Here is a 21,116-nt window from a genome sequence, read left to right on the forward strand (position 1 = left end):
TTGTATTTCTGCACCCAGCTGGACATCTGTAAGCCCAAGAATCTTTCTCTGGCTGATGCACCCTTTGGGGACACAGGGAAGAAACTGCTCCAGCACTGCTCGTGGTTAATGGCCTTCAGGAACACTTCAGCTGAGCTCCTCGTTGATCCTTTGCCTACCATTCCTTGTCATCACTGGAAAAAGCAGAGAGGCTCTGACACAAAAGCAGACATCTGGGTTTGAAAACAAGAATTTGGACATTTCTCTGGGTCCCACTGTGCTGGCAGTGCTGGGAGTCCTGCCAAGTTCATCCACCTTCCACCCCTGCACTGGGGGCAGCACCCAGGTGAGGCTGCAGCACTGCCTGTGAGCAATGACAGATCCCCAAAAGGTTTCATCAGTGCTTCCCCCATAGTGGCTATGGCTAAGAAATGCCTGACCAGGCAGCAGCACTGGGATCACAGGCTGGAAGTGCTCAGGCCCATTTCCCCTCCTAAAAATCACCAAGCAGCAAAGTTCTTTCAAATAAGACACACATGCGTGGTGTTGAAAATAATACAAAGTGCACATGCTCCTAAAGACAGCCTTTTTTTTTTATTTTAAAACTCTGCATCTGAAAACACCGTATGACAGAAAGCATTATATACACTGCAGTGTTTTTGGTATAATACAGTATTTCATACATCCATTTCTTTTTCTGCAAAAAAATTTGCTTTGTCGGACAAACAACCAAACTCCCATTGACAAAGAATACAGCTAAGGCACATTGTTTCTGCTAAATGAAAGACAAAAGGGTGCAAAAACGGGTAGTGCAATAATTGCTGAAAATCACATTCTACTACAAGAAAAGCATTCTGACTTTGAACTTTGATTACTGGTCAATTTAAGACATTTCAATATCTCATAAAATACTCCTTTAAATAAATAGCAAAATATCTACATCTTTCAGTGTGTTCCATTTGAATTTCCAATTTTTTTTAAACTTTTTTTGCCTGTATATACATGGTTTTCTTTTTTCTTATTCAATAGATTACAAAATATTTCTGTACAATTTTATGCATATTATGATCTATAACAAAATAGTTATTTCTTAAAACTATATTACCACCAGTCTTTGAAAATGACAGATTAAGAATAACTTATTATGGACTATGTTAGGCAATAGAAAAATCCAATCAAATCAAAACAGAACCAAAAGGACAAAGTCAGAAAAATAATTTCATTACATTGAATCAATTATTTTAGTTTCACAAATCTTGTTTTATATGTAAACCCTTTTCAGTTGCCTTTGGGTTGTATCCACATATGAATACCAACATAGGACAGGATGTGGGATTCCTAAAAGCACTGCAGCCTGCCGGGAATATTGGTGCTACTCACTGAAACATTACACTTCTCATGGAGGAACGTATTAAAGAAACCCAACATAGACAAGCCTTAGCAGAAGTCATTGCTTTCTGCTAACTGTGACAACCTTTGAAAGAAGCTCCAAATGCCAGATTTTCACAAATGCACTTATGACAAAACAACCATGTTCTAAATGTACTGTTTGATTCCCAACCAACACCCAAAATCTGGCCCTATGTGGTGACGTTCTTCAGATTTTAAGACCATACCATTAAGAGGATATTTCTTCTCCCAGCTACCAGTACAAATCTGAGAGGAAAGCTACTACAGCATGTTAAAATGAGTGAAATTACTCTACAATTTGTCTTGTGCAACTGAGAGCAGTCTGTCCTGTTGTAGTCTGAAGATAAATTAGAAGTTACTAAGTTTGTACTTAGTATGTAATTAAACCAAGTTCCTTATCTACAGTGACTGCAAGAAACAGAGTTCATAATTTTCTAAGGTTTATATGAATGTCTGAGACTTCCTTTTGCCCGAAGGGAAGGTCATTTTCTTTCCTTAAAGACTGCATTTTTAAGCAATCTCCATTGTATTTGTGAAGTTTAAGCTGACAGCAACACAACTGAGCTGTAATAGAAATCTCAAGGTGCCTTTTATTCATTCTGCAACAAACAGAGAAAGTGAGCAAGACACAGACAACACCAAAGTTCCTAACACAGTTTAAGGCCACATTTAGAAAGGATGGAAGTAAGGCTTTCTTTAAGGGGCAACACACTGGATGCCACAATGGGAACAGACACCGAGTGATCCAAAGCTGATAGGATTCATCCACAGAAAAGCTGAAACAACACCCTCGTTTTGGCCAGCAGGTCTGTGCCTTTTTTTGGATCTAAGCAGGAAAATAAAATGAAATGCCATAGACATCCTCCTCTGGAATATTCCCAGCAAACTGAAGGTGCTCCCTTAGCAGGAGTGCTATTGTCTCAGTCAAGGGTGTTAATTACAACAGAACCAAAGACAAGCCGAGTCATTACAATATACAAATGCAGCGCCATGAACCGCGCCTAGAATCGTCACTCTGGTATCAGAGGCACCTGTACAGTATCTTGCTGTTTATTTGGCAAGGTTACAAGTAATACTTCTAGGTTGTAACAAAGTAGAAAGAGAATTTGCATAGATTGTACATTCAGTTCAAGGAGATTTCTGGTACCTTTTTTGTTGTTCTCAGGTAAACGTGTTTGCAGACACAGTGAGGTAGCAGCTGTGGTAGCACCCATGAGCAAAAGAAGGTAACCAAGGCAGAAGCAAAGAGCAGAGTGATCAACACACTACTGTTAGTAAGAAGGAATGGAATCAGCGTGGTACCTGCAGTGTCACATCCTGAGGGTAACTGCTTCCAGCCCCACACGAAACTGAGACACCCGAATGCTGCCCTGGTCCTGGGCAGCACAGGCTGTAAGGCCTTGTAGCTCGAGTTTAGATGCTCTCAGCCTGACTATTCTTTCCCTTACTGTGATGATGGTGGTGAGGGTTTTGAAGGTCAATCTCTTCTACAATACACCTTTGTGGGGAATTACAAATCAGAGCGTTTGCTTGCCTTTGAAGATTCTGCAGGAAAATGTGCTGTCCTACAAATTCTTTCTTGCTGTCCTCAATCTTAATTCACATTTCTTTGGCTCCTCTGTGCCTGGCTGCAGCAGCAGCTGCCCTCAGGGCTCAGCAGCAGGTATTCCTGCTCTCAGGAACTCCTCCTGGGCCTCTGGAAGGGCAGCGCTCTGTCCTCTCTAACACTGCATCACTCCCAACTCTCTGTCAGCATCATCCCTGGAGCTGCCTTGGCAGAAGCCTGAGGGTTTGGTTTGGAAAGTGTTTTTTACATGAATTTTTCATTTTTTCAAATTGTTTTCAATTGTCATTTAATATGGGCTTAAGTTCTACTAATCCTTAAGACCACATTGGAGGTCTTGAATGGTAGAAATAAAGACACATATGGATCATTATCTTTTCACAACTGGACTGAAGCAAAGGCCAGTGAGAAAGGTTGCCAACCATGTCCCACCAGGTCTGTCTTATTCTGTTAATGAAATATCAAATAACCAAGTCTCCTCTTACATATATCAGATTCTCAGGCCTGAAAATCAGGACAAGGTAACTGCTGCCTTCCACCAACTCCTTCCTGTGTGCAAGTACTGAACTGACTGAAGGCTGCTCTGAAAAGCCAATTTTCTGCAACTTTCTTCATCTGCAGCTGGGTTTCTGAAGAAGCCTAGGGGATTTAGATCAGTCAAGTATAAAACTTCCCGCTCTATGGAAAGTGCTGGAGTTGGCCAAGGTTTCATGTGGCCAACTCCTGAAGCTTTGGGAGCTGGGAAGATGACAAGGAGGGTGTGTCAGCCAGAAGGAAGATGGTAATTCTCTGATGCTCTGATGAAAGAGAACTAGAGAAATCCACAGAAAGCTGGTCCTCATTGCTGGGCCACAAGAAACATCTGCATCTTGTCTATCAGGATCTTGTCTATCTTGTTTACCAAAGCTGAGATCTCAGGGCATCAATGGTTTTTAGCCTTGCTGTGCAGAAGGAGCCCAGTTTGTTCAAAGGTTTGTTGCAAAGCAATTGTGTCAAACTTTTGCAAAGTTTCAGCATCTTCTTTACCCTTTCTCTCTCCCTTAGGTCAGGTTTACACTATCCCTGTTCTGATTCGCTGACTTCACTACCGTGCTCACTACAATCATGGCTAAGGGTGATGGAAGCCTCATTAGGAAGGCAATTAGTGCTGCAGGAGATGGAGGGAAAGTGAATGCACATTAGGTGGTACTTTTGAAGGTGCTGCAGGATCACTGTCAATACACCATTAAACAACTGTACAGGCATTGTGCACTGAAGCCAGTACCCAGGAAAGTCAATTTGTAACACACGAATGCACATTCCTGTATCTCTAGGCTTAGCAATAATGAAGGCTTAACAACAGAGATACAGAGGGACTTTCTTGTATAACACTTGCTATCATGAAGGAATTGTTAAAATTCTCTGCTTGCTGAGAGCACAAGAAATGAAGACATAATTTCAATTCTAAAAAAAAACCCCCTTGAATATCAGAAAATGAAAATGCAAATATTACTGCTCAATGTCCAAATGTCATCAAAGAAGGAATTGGACAAATGTGAAAATAAACTGTCATTTGAGCTATTTCGTTTAGCCTTGGGGTTTAACATTACCATATAAACAGGTTTGCATAATGCTGAGCCTGACTTTGGACATAATTCATTAAATCACATATGTAGTTGTTCTGCATTTTGCCACATTCCCTTTCTGTGTAATACAGATTGATCACAGGAGTGTTACATGGCTGTCATGCAGAATGGGCAGGGAATTTAAACAATTTAAACAAAGCAAAGCATTACACACAGAGGATAAATGTGTGCATATGGAAATAGAAACCCTTCCCATTGAAAGGAATTTTGATCAAAGCAGGCTTCCAGCTGGGATCCTGTTCAGCAAGGACTGGCCAGTGTGACTGGAAAAGAATCTTCACATTCAGGTGAAGATGCATAACTCTTGTGCTTTGTACCAGCTGTGGGTCCCTGCTCTGAATTCTCCTTTTCACCAAATGTAAGATCTGTGAAGTTATTCTCTTCTGACCACTGACAACGTTCTTCCCAGGCTCCCAGTGCTGCCATTTCAAACCAGAGAAGCCACTAAGCAGGACTAAGTTGGGCTTAACAGCATCACCTCAGAGACAGCTCTGATCCCTGATGCAGAGTCTGGCTTTATATGTTTTTTATTCACAACTCCTGGACTTTGGAACTCAGACACTGAGTCTCATATATATCTTTTGGATCCATGTCTGCATAACAGCTATAGTAGAGGTGGCTGTTTAGGTCCAAAATGTGACACTGACCCCAGAAGATGTTCCAAACATGGCAGCTTATCTTTTGATGACTTCAAACACATCTTTTGATGACTTCAGACAGCATTTACCCCTAGAATACTGCCATACCCTTTATTTATGCTGGACTTGACTCTGAAATCCTCATTTAGCACTAGCACTCTGGAAGTTTTGCCTGAGAAAGGACTGCATGATCAAGCCCTTCAGCTCCACATCCTATATTTTAACAACAGCACTGGAATTGCCAGCTTGCTACAAAACTTCACTGTTTAAATGCTTCTTGCCTTTCAGAAAATAATCTCATATAAATTTTCTTTGAGATATTTTAAACCTAGCATATAATGCAAATGGATATATCAGCAACCATCTGTTTTCTTTCCCTTTTTTGTACTAAAACAAAATAATTTGCACCTTATTTTTCAAATGATAAAAGTGGCAGCTTTTTTCCTAACCGCAGAAGACGTGATTGTCGTCACCTTCTGCTTGGTCTAGTTAATGAAAACTTACAAAAAAAGCACTTAAAAACATTCCTGCTTAAGAATAAAAACATCAGATTTAAAAACGAAGTTATCTGCATGCGTGTGCGTGGGTGCACCCCTACACATGTGCTTATGTGCAAGACAGACTGAAGATTTTGTGGCTACCTCAGGAGTCTTACTGAGAACAAGCACTGCCTGGGCTTGTTAATAGATTTTATTGTGTGCCTTAAATGTGACCTTCTTAATTTAATCTGCAGGGCTTGGACCATGCAGTCACCATTGCATCAGTGTGAATAAAGCCCTGGATTTCACAGTGAGGATTGGAGGTCCCCAGAAAATATGAACTTCACAAAGGAATGTTACATTAAAACAAGCACTGTTAAAAACCCCTACTGAAAAAGTAATAACACTGTGATTCTATTACATAAACCTGTTGGCAACCCTGGTTTCACACACGCTTGCCTCTAGAGCTGGTTGAAAGCTGGAACATTATCTTGACTGGAATATTCCAATCAGCTCTCATTGCTACAAACTTTCCTAAAGCTACTGCTCGTGACTGACAAAATCAAGACAAACAAAGAAAGGGAGGTGTGAGGGGAGGAAGGCCTTTTCTTAATAAAGGCAGCTTCAGTTAGTAAAATAACATAATCTTCAAGCTGCAAAAGCAGCACCTACTAATTAGTCATTGACTAAAACATAAATAATAAATACCTAAATTGTTCCTTCTATGCATCCATTTTTGTGCCAGATAAACATTTCAATGCTCTGCCTTAATGCCAGCACAGCTGACACCACAATTTCAAGTCCAAAGCAAACTGAAGTAGCTTTAAACCAATATGACAGAGATACTCCAAGCCATGGGGATCTGTGTGTTACAGTCCTACTGCAAGTGCTGTTTAAAAGGGAATTCAACCTTCCTGTGAGACATGATTATGGAATGATCTAAGGGTCTGTTTCCCTCCTGATGTGGACACTTCACTCTCAGCAGAAAGCTATCCATGCACACAGAAGGGTGAACAGATACCTTCCTTTATTACAGCAACAGGACTTCTTTCCTAATTAACCCAATGGCTTTTGATGGTCTTTTTTGCTTCTGTTGCTAACTAGAGATTAACACAGCAACAGCAACAAAGTGCATGCTTTTGCTAATGTAAAACACATTAGTTGGAGATGAATTTGTATATAAAACCTGTATTTCAAAAAGTTATTGGAATGTAAATTAATTTTTCCCTCCTGTAGAAAATGCAGGTTGAAATGATGCAAAAACATGACTATTTAAAACAGGATGCAGCCTGCTAGGAATTCTGAAGACAGGCAAGGGTAGATTGTTGACAGAATAAAGTAAAAGCATGGAGAAACATGGCATTGTTCTCCTTCCCCTGGCTTTGGGCAGCGACCCACATCCTGCACAGCCTTCCAGCTGCCCTGGCAAAGCCTGGAAGGATCCTTCTTGAGGAAGAGATGAAGATCTGAGACCAAGGAAGGGAATTAGTGTTAAGACTTACTAGCCACTACTCAAATTAGGGAAGAAACCTGTTGTTGCTGATTTAGGTCCCAATTTTACTATTTTACTGGTTTACAACGCCACTGTCTGAGAAAAAACTCAGCTCAGGTCATGAGCAAAGGGCGTGAGCAGACACATCACAACCCACCCCAGCCTATACACACACACCTGTGCTCTACTGGCAGCCTGTGAAAATACTCAGGTACTGGTTGCTTCCAAAAATGCCTGCAGATTTGAAAGGGCTGAAATTCAAAAAACTTCTTTGTTCCTTAATAAATAGTCTTAGTACACTGACCCTGAACCCGACTGCATGAGACATAAAAGACTACTATAGCAAAACACTGGTTTCATTTAGAGTTTATCATTAAATTTGTGTGAAAAAATCTCTGAAAGGAATCTGAAAGTTTCTGCTTTTGCTCCTTCTCTCTAACTAGGATAAAAGACATCAGCTGTGTCCAGAATTACTTTGTGTTATTAAAAATCCAAGTGAGGCTGTACCATAATTACTTCACATTCTCTGAGGTCATGTGGCCATACAGGCTTCAGCCTGCAGGAACCAACCTCCCCAGAAAGTGTAAGTAGAAGGGAATTTTGATGTGATTTATTCATTATAGCAAAATAATGAAAACCTATGAAACAGCAGAGGCACGGACAAATTTATTTAAAAAAAACCCCTTTAGCAGCTGCTCCTTCACTGCTCTCCCCATGGCTTGGTGCTGCTGTTTCCAACCCCACAGGCTGGTGGGTGCAGTGGCACCTGGAGTGGGACAGCACAGGCTGTGGGATGAGGCCACACTCCCAACAGAGCTGATGGAGAGGACAGTGCCAAAGGCCTTGTCAGAACTTCGGAACTTTTTTTTTGTTGTTTTGGTTTTGTTTTTTTAAAATGAATTCTATTACAATAAGTAACAAAAAAAATGTAACTTCCCCTTAGGTTTCTAAAACCTGGTGTGAGATTCACAGAGAAGCAAGGTTCAATTCCCTTTTAAAAACCTACGCCAGGCAGAGCGCAGCGGACGCTACCTCAGGCGGCCGTCGGGTTTGACGGGGCCCAGCTCGGACTTGGGGTCGGGGCTGAGGGAGCTCCAGGCGGTCTGGGCACAGCCCTGCAGCACGGGGCAGGCCGTGGGCCCCACGCTGCACACGTCCACGGCTGACCAGACGGCGCTGACCAGCGAGTCCACCCAGGCGTCCAGGCGGGCGCCCACGAGCCCCGCGTTGCGCTGGGCCTGGTCGGCGCGGGCGGCGCTCACCGGGATGTTCAGCACTGGGTTCAGGCCCTGGAAGCTCTGCTCCATGTACGCGTTCTTTGGAGGCCCGCTGTGCAGCTTGATGGCTTCCTCTGGAAAGGAGCAAAGCCCAAAGTTAGTGCATTGAAAAAGCCACCGCTGAGGGTCTAAAGGTACATTCAACAAAAAGAGCAAGGTTTAGGGATGAGCTGTAGCCCATTTCCCACACATTGCACGTCAGGGGTTGTGCTCAGCTTTGGCACTCCTCGTGCTCAGTACTATGGATTCTGCTCACTGTGATTCCCATCCTGCAAGTGCTGCCTTAGCAGGCAAAGCTCTGACCCTGAAAATAGAGCCACCCTTATTATCAACACATACAACCAACCCCAGAGCTGCAGGACATCCAGGACTGGCTGCACCTCAAAATGAGGAAACAGTTCAAGGACACCTGGTGCAAGAAGTCTGCCAACCCCTGTCAGACATCCAAGTGCTATCATTGATTTGTCTAGAAGAAAGAGCCAAGATCTGAGCCTGTTTTGTTGTGGGTTTTTTTTCCCTAAACAGATGAACCTTGCCCTGCTGTGGAAAAGCCAGAACATTTGTTCTCTATCTGCCTACAAAACCCAGGTGGTTCTATTTGTGGCACTAAAAGGACAACACCATGGTCTTGGACAGACCAGACCATAATGAAACACACATAGCCCCAGCATGATTCCTGGAAGTGCTCCAGTCTCACTGGGAAAGTAGTCTCCTGTGAGAGTTATATTTTCAAGCTCCTGTGCTGAACAGTAGATCACAACCATTCCCTAATGACACTTTGCATTGTGCTTGCTTTCCTTACCCATCTCAGCAAAATACAGTACAATGCCCCAAATTTGCAATATTGCAGTAAAAATCAGTGTCAGGCTGTGACAATCCTTTCAGAGACCTAAACTGGACGCTGTGGGTCAGGCAGCCCCTGTCAAAGGTTGGCTGACTTCTGAGAGTCTGAGTGCACCAAGCTGCTGCATATAAAATCAGGATGAGACCCTTGAAAAACGTTCACTGAGTGCCTGCTGGGAGCAAATTTCCAACCATTTCTTTCCGCTCTCAGCTGCCTTCCCCAGCATCCTCACTCTGGCAGCACAGAGGATATGTTTAGCTCTGCCAACAGACACACTGTCTAGAACAGAAAATGGGCCCATTCAGGCTGCTCCAGGCGAGGAAAGCCACCGCGCTCAGCGAGCGTCAGAGGCCAGGAATTACATATTCACAGCTACAATTCCTTCCACATGTCCTTGCTGCTTGCACTGCAGCCTGACACTGAGTCCTTTCTTCCATGCAGAGGACAGCATCTCAGGTGCTGGAAATAAATCCTTGTATTTATTTAGAGGGAAAAAGAGTATAATTGGAGCTTTGCTATTACATTTGCAAAGTCTTTAATGTCAAATACTGTGCAAGTCCTTTACTTCAAATCCCCAATTAAAGTGGTTCAGCACAGGCCCATCACCATTATACATCATTTAACTGTTCCTGCATTTATCTAAACCCCTCTTTGTATTTTAAATGGCAGATACACACAATAACCTGTAGTCAAAATGAGTTCAATCTGTGCACATGTGTCAGAAATGTGCTCTGCCAGAGCACTGCAGTTAAAGAAATAGAACAAGTACACATGATTAAATTTCCTCCTTTGGAAGCAATTAAATATGGAAGACTGTTTGTCAACATTTTAGTTAAATAGGAACGTTCTGAGTAAAAATTCCCAAATAAATAAGAGTTGGCATTACTAGCAGGATCATCTGATTGAAACAGGCAATTCAGCAAGCTTGTTGAATCAATGCCTGTTGCACATGTGTTTGATGCATGGAACAAGAGAGATCTTTATTCAGACAAGAAACAGGATGAAATGGAACTTGCTGTTCTCTGTGGCTCAGCCTTGTACATGTCCCAGGTCTCAGGACTTGGTGGATTATAAGGATTGGAAAGGATGGAACCTGCAGGACTCAGTGCTGGGCAGAGCAGCAGAGGTTGTGTTAAGGCTACCACTGCCCACAGTGAAAGGTGCTGCTCCAGTGAAGACACACAGAGAACCCTGACCTGGTACAGGTGGGGACTGCCTGCCCTGCAGCAGAGCAGCACCCCAAGGTAGGTGTCAGCACTCCTAGAAAGGAAAAGCTGGGCAACAGCAACCTGAGTGCAGATTCACATGTACTCATCAGCAGGAAATGCTGGGGACCAGACCCAGAGCCCTCTCCTGGAGCCTCCAAGGCTTTGTCAAACAGTTCAAAGCAGAAAGCAGAGAGGATGCTGCTCATCTGAGCAATGGCAGATGGGCTGTTCCTCTTTGCATTAAAGGAAAAATGACAGAGAATCATGATTCCATGATTTACTGAGCTGGTACAGAAGAGAGACAGTGAGGCTCCCAAGCCCTGATATACTGTAAAAAAGGAGGCTGGAGCTACTGGGTGTTCTCTTGAAGCACTGACACTTCAGTCAAGTGTCACGAGGAAGAGCTCATGAAAAAATAATAATGAAGAATGTAAGGCTTGCCTCTAAATATTTAGACATTTAAGTCTGTATGGCTAGCACAAACAACACAAAATTAGCTGAATTGCAGACATTAAGGCAGACATTTTGTGCCTGCCCTTTGACTTCCGGAGGATGTGTTATCAATGCAAAATATATTCCTCTGACTTGAAAATATAAATTTGAAAAACTTGGTTATTTTTGAAAACCCTATTTGTATTTGCTCTTCACCCATATGTGAGGACACATTTCTCAATTGACTCTTCTTGGTCTAACTCTTTTGGATTAAACATGCAGCCTATGGCCAGCCATACAGGCTGGGATTTCAGCATTTTTGTGTGGGTTTGTTCATCATTTTGCAGAAAAAGCAAATTAGTTTAGACAGACAGCAGGCTAAGGAATGAAAAATGTGGTTATCTTGGTACACATTAAGGCACTAGACCTGTGGGTTTTTTAAAGCAACATGAACGTACAGCTTTATTTCTTTACTTCAATTGTGTTAAAACCCTCTGGCAAAGAGGTAATTTTTTATTGACATTTTGTTTGTTTTCTCTTGCAGCAAACAAGACAGTGCTGCATTTGCTCATTGTGGAGCTAATCGACTCCTTGTCAGCTGGATCTGAACTAAATTTCAAAGCAAATCCCTGTCTTCAGGGTTTTTCTCAGAATGATGATTCCAGGGCATGTCTGCTCTTCTGCAGTCGTGCGCCTGCCTGCTGCTATTACTGCGTTTATCAAGAACATGTCATGTTACCTCTGGTTAATTTAAAGAAATCACAGCAGTTCTGACACAAGTTGCCACCCACTTTATAATCGGTATAGATGCAATTAGAATTGATTGAGCCACTGCAAACAACCAAGGGCAAAACAAAGGTTTCCCAGTATCTGCTAATTGAGATGATCTATAAATATGGATTAGGTCAAAAGGCCGTGGAGGTGCCTGAGTGCATCACCCGTGTCTGCTAATGCTGTCAGCCCTTGAAAGGGGGCATAGGGACCAGGCACTGGTATTTCAGGCTCCATGGGAGCAGCAAAGATCAGCAGCCCCACGTCCAGGACATGCCATCAATCTGGGAACAGAGTGGGAAAGCAAAGCAAAAAAGGAGGTTGCTCTTTCTCACTTCTCTCCTTGCTTGAAGGAGGAAAGGCTTTTAATGTATTCATTTATTTACAATCCAGGGTTTACTATCATCTTGAGGTTTTGGGGCTTTTTCTGCCCCAGAAGTGAACCTGCTACTGGCTCACAATAACCTCTTTGGCTTTAATGGAACAGGTACCATCCATTAAATGGATGACAACTCATTATTGGCACTCCAGCTGGGAGAGTGCTGGGGAAACTTTGCTGTGAATATAAACTCAAATTTATAAATGAAATTGCTTTGGCTTTTCCTGTTCCCCTCACTGTGACCATGGGAGTCGATCACACTTGGCCTTTAAAGAGCAGGGAAGGGGGGAAATTGGGATGATGGGGATGCAGAGACAACCTCTACTGAATTTGCTGTTTTCTTAGGATTTGAAGTCTGCTGGGTAGCTTGGATTACAGTCAGTGAGCTGCTGCCTAAGTGCTCTGAATGACACCTGTTGTCTGCTTCTGCCTCTGCAGTCCCTTCACAGGAGAGCTGAACATTTGGCTTGAGTCTCCAAGTACTCAAATTCTGGTTGCCAAAAGCTGCCAGCAAAAATCCCCCATTCCTGTGTGATCTGCCAGTGATCTTACACGGTTCTGCTCCCTGTTTTGTCTTCTTCACATCCCATTCCCTCTTTGTCTTGGCACAATTATTGCTAGAGCATCCTGCTGGTCCTTGGCAGCCCTCCTGTGTCTTTACAACAAGCGTGGAGTTCTTGGCTTTGACACACTCAACCTTATGGTGAGAACCTCAAAATTGTTGTTTAGAAGAATAAACTGGAATCTGTCTGTGCAGGAGGTAGAGGGAAGGAGACTCTGGTGGAGAAGGTGAACCTGATTTCTCCAAATGATTTATCACAAATGAACCTAATTTCCTTTTCTTTTTTACTTTCTCCAACCAGGCAAATACTTGCAGGCACTCCTGAGCCAGAGTATCTGCTGAAGGCAGAGCTGATCAGTGACACAACTCAAAGCAGAGAACATAGACACAGATATGGATGACTGGAGGGGGAGAAGGACCAGGAAGGAATAAGTAACATTAGATTATAGACTCTCCCTACCTTAGGGAGCCATATTTACAGTGAAAATATCCCAAACAGTATCCTCAGTAATTCCGTGTAAGATCTGATCTCTCACAGATTCAGGTTTTGAAGAGGTCAATGAATATGCGTTTTTAAAACAACTTACATTCTATCAGCTACTCACATCTGGACACAGCATCAAAGAAAATACTCACTCTTGATTTCCCTTTATGGCTTTACTTGTATGCAAAGAATTTAGGCCAAAATTAATAAATAATTGGAAATAAAAACCCCGAATAAACGAGCGGCATATGCTGTTTTTATAAACTGCTAAACAGAACATCTTTGCTGGCAGCTGTCCCATGATTATTTTTTTGTTTTGAATGCAATTATGAATTCTGAGAGTCATGATACAGGAATGAACGTGTTTTACTTTGATTATTCAAAAGAAGAGCCAGTGGCTTCCTTCATGATGCTGGGAAACCAAAACAACTTTTCCTTGTTGTGCTCAGGGCTGAAGTGATGTGTAGATAAGCAATGATTTAGGAAATACAGGGATTGTTGTCATGCCCATGTTCTCAGGATACAAGATGTTTTTGTGCAAATGCTTTTTAGAATGGCAAAAGCAAATTGCACACAAGTTCATGGAGAGATTTTTGTCTGTAACTTTGTGGACTCCACTTTCTATATCTGGAGTGGAGAAGAAAGAGGGGCAAAACCATTTTTGAGGAAATGACATGCAAAATGTGTCAGTCCAGGGCAATCTTTCTGACAAGAGTTGTTTTTTTTAATCAGGGCAGGGGAGGGCAGGGTGGGGGTTGGTGATGGTGGTGGTGAGGGAGGATGGCTGGAAAAAAGAAAGATTTAAAGAAATCCCTAATAAAACTATTCCCATCTTCTACTGACAACTCTGGGCTAAGTCTGATGTATTTTAGTTTTATTTTCAATGTTAAGACAGGAAAATAATACTATTCCTTCATTTTAGAAGATTTTTGGCAGTGTTTGAATTGTTTACGGTAACAAAAATCATTCTTTTAGAAGTTCTAATTCTTCTGTCAAACTCTCATTATGCCTTTATTTGGCAGAGAAAAATGTTTTTAAAGAATAAAGTGATGACAAACTGACAAAAAATCTGGAAATCAAAGGTAAATCATGATTGCCTGCACAGAGCACAATAGTGTCACTGAGACAGAAAGCCTTAAAAAAAAAAAACAACAGGAATTTGCATTGTAAATGCAATTCTAACAACAGTGCAGTGTCACTGCCTGCCCCTGTAATTAACTTTCTTCTCTACCTCCATGCCTCAGTCATCTACAGATTACACATCACATCATCAGTAGCAAATCACTCCTGAGACTCTCTTCCTAGACAATATTGTTCCCAAGCTTTAAATTTCATTCCTGTAGTAGATTCTAGTTACCACAAGAATAAACAGGCTTCTCAATAAAAAATGGGAGCCCAGTGTGTCAGTGGGCAATACAGGGTAGCTACACAATTTCAGTGGAATTATTCCTGATTCAGAGTTTGAACCAAAGGGAGTTTTGCCTTTACACCATAAAGTGTGGGCTTATTTTGAAGTCTGACACATGTTTACCTGTCCATGGGGCTCTCACACTGTAGGGAAAAGCAGCAAGGTTGCTGGCTACATGCCACCTTTTCCATCCAATTTATGCCTTAAATGTTAAATTACCAAAGAACATGGAATTCATTAATTTCCAGCAGACAAGTTGGTAGCAGCTGCATTCAGAAGCAGGCTGCCTCAAACTTTGAAAATGTATCCCTTCTTCACATGGTGTCTGTTCACAATTTATCACTGCCTATTAGCTATTAACAGCAGTGGGCTGGAGGTGGTTTCGTTTCTGCTTAAGAAATGATGCCACCAAATGTTAGCAGCAGAAATCAGTAAGTTCACTCTTGTGCTGGAAATGTGTGGAATCAAACTCCTGTTGAGTGAGATAAGGGCTGCATTAGCTCTCAGCAGTTGTCTGCTGGTGTTTGCATTACAGAAGCAGCACGTTATGCTGGGAGGTAAATGCCTGACTCAGTTTATTTGCTGCCTTGTCAGGAAGAAGAACTTCTGAAAACTTAATAGGATCATTCATGTATCTAGGAAATTTAAGATGTCTAAAGTTATGAATATTAATACTGGGCAGATGGAAGCACTTGAGCACTTTAAGAAGAATGGTAAAGATATTCAGAGCAACAAGCTTGTGTTGATCTTACTGAATAAAAATCCAGGTGTGGCTGTAAAATGTTCCCTCTTCTGCCAGCACAGTGTCCTGGGCACTGCCTGCAGACCCAAGCATTTGGATGGTGCGGGTGCCATGCAAACATGGGAGCCTGCAGAGCCTGGCAGCCCCAGAATGGCCTCTGTATTTGGATGGCTCAGGGCTGCTGTGGCAAGGAAGAAAACAGTTTCTTTCTAAAAACTGTCAGTGTGGGTCTGCTCCCAGGACTGTATTTGTAGATATTTCTGTAACACAGCTGCTTGGCAAGTGCTGAGCAGGTTTTGGCAGGTATCAGGCAGAAGTGAATGCCTGGACCTGACAATATGTCAGGTGAGCTCTGGCCTAAGGTAATTTTGTCTAATCCAGCATTTTGTAAATTAATGCTTTTATTGTTAAACACACAGGCTTTGTCAAGAAAACAGTTTAAACACATGTAAGTCTCTAAGAGGAAATATGAATGAAAAGCAGCACAGAAAGGTCAAATTTTCTTTCCATTTCTAAATGATGGCTTTTATGATAGCTGTTAGATTATTGAGAGTCTGAAGTTCTCTGGATTCTGAACTGTGCATAATTTAAAGATACAAATAGTCTTTTGTTCAAAGTGGCTGTGTTTTACTGACTGGATACAGACACTTCCACTTCTCTTAGTGCAAAATTTTCTTCTGACTTAGTATCTATAAAATCCCTTTCTTTAATCCTTTTCCAGTACACTGCTACTTCATTTTTTAACATCAGCATTTACAGTGAATAGACAAAATATCTATATTATTCCCATAGCAAATAATAAAACTTACCTTGTTTGATAGGCTGCTGATTTGAGAAGGTGAGAGGAGTAACGAGGAATTTGGTTTCAGCTACCTGTATCCAGTGGTGCAGAATTTTTATTGTCCAGACACCAGGTCGCAGGGGCAAATTCAGAGGTGGTTTGTAGTGAGTAAACTCTGCACTGGATTCGATAAGAATATCATATGTTGCTGCAATTACATTAATGGGATCCACCCAAATGACAGTCACGGTGACATTGGGGCCTTTTCCCCACTTCTGCATCCCCACTGGCTCATCTGTTGGCCCAAGGAGTCCTCCAAAATTCCTGAAAAGCCTTTCCTTGGCATCCCACTCAGTGCCAATCTGAAATGAAAGAACACAGGGCTGGTAGCATCATCTCTGTAAGCACCTGAGACCGTTATGGCAAATAAAGGCTCTCAAGAGACACAAATCATAATTCTCTAATCACATGAATTATACATACATTTAAAAGCAACATGACCTAATAATGCATACACAAATTATGAGGCAAGAAAGAAGGCTTGCTTTCTTGCTCCCTTTCTGACTGATAAAAAGGTTTTCTTTATCTTAGAGTGACACACCAGATGATAGCAGCTCTCTCTTCCTACCACAGAAGCAGCCAACAAAGGACCAAGCCAGTGGCTGGACACAGCCTATGCACAGAAAAAAAAAGTGACCCATCATCTCCTGGGTCATGAAAATGTATTACACACTTGAGAGATGGAGAGATGAACCCTGCAGCTGAGACCTGCCCAGCTGCTGCTAAGACCAGGGAAGACACTTCAGCTGCTGACTTCAGGACAAGTCACATCGTGTCCTTTACTACAATCCACCCATGAGATGTTGTCTCTTTGTACTCCCTTCCTGCCCCATGTGGGAATTTATTTCTTGTAAACTCTTATTGTCATAATAGTGACATTGTTTTTCATTTATTCACTAACAGTAAACCAGTTGATTCACAATCTAGTGTAAATACTTAATTCATGTTCAAGTGCTCTTTATATGGATTTCAATGGTTCACCCACAACCTGAGGGATGACACAACCTTCCAAGCTGTTGCCACTAACACTTGTGCACTACTGAAACCAGCACCTCTGACCAGCCAGCATGGAAATGGAGTAACTGCCTTTCTTAGGCCATTAGGAAGACTTCAGTATCCCAGCACAAAAGCCAGAAGGTGTTTATGAGGCTGAGCATTATGGAACCTTTCCATCAGTTCTCCTGTGACCACAGCACTGAGGGCTGCACTTCTGCTTTTAGAGGCAGTTCTGGTATGAAACCCCTCAAAGTCCTTCTGGTCTTCTTTTGCCCTACTCTCCAAACAGTGCAGATGACCAAAGAGTTGATTTCTTCCCTGTATGGAAAGTCTCTGTGGGTGACCTCTGGAGACCCATGCACACACAGGCAGGATCCCCACTTTCGAAATACATGTGGATATTGCAGATTTTCCCCACACAGAGCTGTCCTTGTCCCTAAGCTTCACCTTACAAGGGCATGGTCAGAACCTGCTTTCCTGAAAGCATAAGAGATAATTGTAGCTCATTTGCTTCAAAGATTTTTCTTCTAGATTTCATTTCACTTCATGAGAATAAGTGATTCCAATATAATGCCTAAATCCCCCACCCCCAAATCCCCAGAACATAATGATTACCTGATGCCTATTACCTGTACTGGAAACTGTCCAGTCTCCAGTCTCTTCTAAATAAATCCCTGTGGTTGGCAGACAAATTACTGGAGGACTGCAAGCAAAATGCTACAAGGTCAGTAAAATAAAACCCTACCATCCTAACTCCATCTGTCATCACACAAATTCCTCCTACCAGGCTATGACACTGCAGAGTATGAGACAAAATGAGTCTTCCACTACTCTGCAATCAACACAGCATTTGTGGTATTTCAGAGGAATTTCACCCAGCACACCAGCTAATCAAAGCAGACAGCATAGCCCAGATATCAGACCCAAGCACTGAATGCCTCGAGGAGCTGTCAGTGTGTGCTCTCCTGACAAGACTGACTGAATATGTATGGAAATAAGCTGAGAAAGAAAATTTCCTGACCAGGCCTTATTATCTACTCTGCCAACCTTCACTGAGGTGCAGCCATATCACACCTACCAGTGCTCAAGGGACCTAGAAAGAATAAAGTCACAACATGTGAAACAAACCTACACCCTCCTGGGCAAAGAAAATCTGTAAGGAAGCTCTTTCCACCACATTCAATATTTCTTACTGAAGAAGTCATTGCAGAAAAATTACTTCATCCTCAAAAATTAAACATTCACTTCTGACATCCAACTATTTCCCCTCTAGTTTCTCATCCCTGAGAAAATAAATCAGAAAGTTACAGTGCCCTTGTTCCAACCTCCAGGTGACATTGCTCCATGCCAGGCTGCACAAAAGATGAGATGTGCTCACACACACACAGGTTTATCAGACTGCTCTGTGGAAGAGCTAAGGCTGCTTTTGGGGAAAAATTGTAACACAATTGTTGTCTGGTTGTTAAGCTTTGGCACTGGGCTCCCTAAAGCAACCCCAAAGTTCCAGCCAAAGGGCAGGGCAAGAGGGGAGGGAAGGACAGGTACCCCCAGACCCCTGTGTGCCCCAGGGCTCACAGCAAAGCTCCACAGGCACCTCGGGGAGGGAAAGGCAGGGAGCTCTACACTCTGCTCATGGCATCTGCCCTTTATGTCTCATTTCCAGCTGGGACATACTTTCCCATGCTGCACAGCTTGCAGTACCAGCTGCTTTTAGAAGCACAATATTTTATAGGGAATTTTACTTAAAGCACTGGTTAGAGGTTTATAACCCCTTGAACTTTACACAGCTGAGTTCCCAGCACTGAGATGTCCGATTTTACAGGGCAAGAGATACTACAGCCCTGTAATAAGTTTCACAGCTCTTTAAAACATGTGAGTAGGCTTTCACTTTCAAATAGAATACACCAAGTATGGATGGAATCAAGCAGTAATGAATATCTGATAAATTATGAAGAGATGTAGCACAGAAACTGACATTTTCCACATCATTATTTTAATCACCTTTATTTTGGGCTTCAAGAGCAAGCACTGTGCACGGGGTATGCTTGGAAAGCTGGAAATCTCTCATTGGTTCAAAATTTCTGTTTTTATCTCTGTTCAAACCCAGATAAAATTTTCCCGAGATAAATTATACCCTGATTATGGGTTTGTGTCTCATTGCTCACCACAAACAGGACCATTAGGTTCACACAATGCACACTAATTGCCTGCCACCTAATTTATTTTATTCTCTGTGATGAATCACAAGTCTTAACAAGACCAGAAACAGCATTTAACTGATAGAGGGTGAGCTGAGACTTTTAGTTCTGTGCAGCAAATCAATCCCCTGCCCTGCACAGAGAAGCTGCCTGAAGCCAGGCTGGCAGGACACATAGTGTGTGCATTGTGCACGAGCCAGCTTCAGGAGGTGTGGGAGTTCCATGCTTGGAAATCATCTCTTGGATTTCCTGTGAGTTTGTTTGCTTTGACTCAGCCTGCAGGAGCCATGTGCCATCGAAATGCTGCCATGAGCTCCCCCCAGGTGTGGGGCAGCCCAGCTGGCTGATGCCCTCCCACTTGTCTTTCCAGGGTGTGGGGTGAAATCTGCTCCTTGGGAATGAAGTCTGAGAGCAGCAGAGGGCAGGAGGCAGGGGCTGGAGAGATCCCATCAGCTCTGCTGCAATCTCAGTTGTGCACCAGGGTCACAAATACACTTGGGAGCACACTCAGTGCAGCTTATTTGTGTGCTCTTCCTGCTGGCCCCAGTGCTGCAAGCTGGGACAGAGGAGAAAGTTCCCAGCTAAAATAGCCCCATTCAGTTTAAAATTCCTGCCAGATCATGGGGTGAAAGTTGCTGAAAAACAAGAAGTTCTATGTCCCAATAAGCTTAAATCTTAATTTTATTTTCTGTGAACACTCATGCTTCCATCTTTGCTAAACTGCTAAGTTTGTTTTCCACATGCTGGACCTTGACAAAGCAGTGGCATTTTAATAAGCAGTAGCAGATCAGAGCTTTCCAGTCATGCTGAGGCTGAAGAAGTTAATACTGGATTTATAGCAGGGTAACTGAGACAATTATTTGGCTCAGAGGCAGAGATCCCTCCAGGCCAAGGGAAGGCAGAAATTAAAAAAAAAACAATTAAAATTTTAATTATTTACTTTGTATGTCCTGGTCTTTTAAAATATGAATCATCTATGAAAGGAGAGACAATTAAAGAGGTTAGGTGATGAAAATAAAATGAAAACAAGTAAGCAGCCACCAAAACTCTTTTTTTTGAGTTTCAAACAGAAGAAAATGTTTCCTTATGCTCAAAAAAGCTCACCAGTGATTAAATTCTTAAAAGTACTAAATAAGCAGAAGAAATACTCCTACAAATCACAAGAATTGGAGCTTGTATGAACATTTATCACAGCATGAAATGGCAGGCTACCATCTGACACATTGATAAATGAAATGCATTTCCATCCATCTCTTTAATGGCACATTAGTGTCATGGATTTGCCATGCACACCAAAACACTGAATCCCACCTAGGCATTTCTTAATTGCCCAAGAAGATGGTAATTTATGGACTTAGCCATAATGACTGCAACACATTTCTTCAATCAATTTTAGGCCTTAATTGAAATTTGCGGCTTAACAAGAAAAATCATGAAATTAACTGCTCAGACAATTGTATCTTTAAAACACAGATGTCAGGTCCTATTAGTGGTCAACTTTCCTGATATATTTTAGGTAGATTTTTTATACTCTATGATAGACACTGGGACAAATTTCTAGAAGAATAACAGGGTTTGTGGGAAATCTCAGCCACTGCTGTGATAATTTTCTCTTTTGTGTTACAACATCAATATACTGCTCACATGTGGTATCAGTACCTGACTACCACTAATTTTGAGAGGTTTTTCTAGTGTACTCTTGAGAGACACAGTTAAACATGTCACCATTTACATCTGGAATTGCAGAAAAATGGAATTTTCCCCAGAGGCCTTTCACAGCACTCACA

At 42.2% G+C, this 21,116-nt stretch overlaps 1 protein-coding gene across 4 annotated transcripts in view; it reads right to left on the bottom strand.

Moving 5' to 3' along the window:
- Positions 1-554: 554 nt before the first annotated feature.
- The window catches only part of XYLT1 (xylosyltransferase 1), a 176,350-nt gene continuing 155,788 nt past the window's right edge, over positions 555-21,116 (bottom strand). For all 4 annotated transcript variants that reach the window (XM_036392271.1, XM_036392270.1, XM_036392269.1 and 1 more), the window contains 2 exons: positions 16,104-16,437; positions 555-8,538 (listed from right to left, as the gene is read on the bottom strand). In XM_036392271.1, the coding sequence (XP_036248164.1) occupies positions 8,216-8,538; positions 16,104-16,437 (657 nt within the window). In that variant the 3' untranslated portion in view covers positions 555-8,215. The remainder of the gene's footprint in view (positions 8,539-16,103; positions 16,438-21,116) is intronic.

This window comes from Molothrus ater, chromosome 16 (assembly GCF_012460135.2).
Source record: "Molothrus ater isolate BHLD 08-10-18 breed brown headed cowbird chromosome 16, BPBGC_Mater_1.1, whole genome shotgun sequence".
In the NCBI taxonomy this organism is placed as follows: domain Eukaryota; kingdom Metazoa; phylum Chordata; class Aves; order Passeriformes; family Icteridae; genus Molothrus; species Molothrus ater.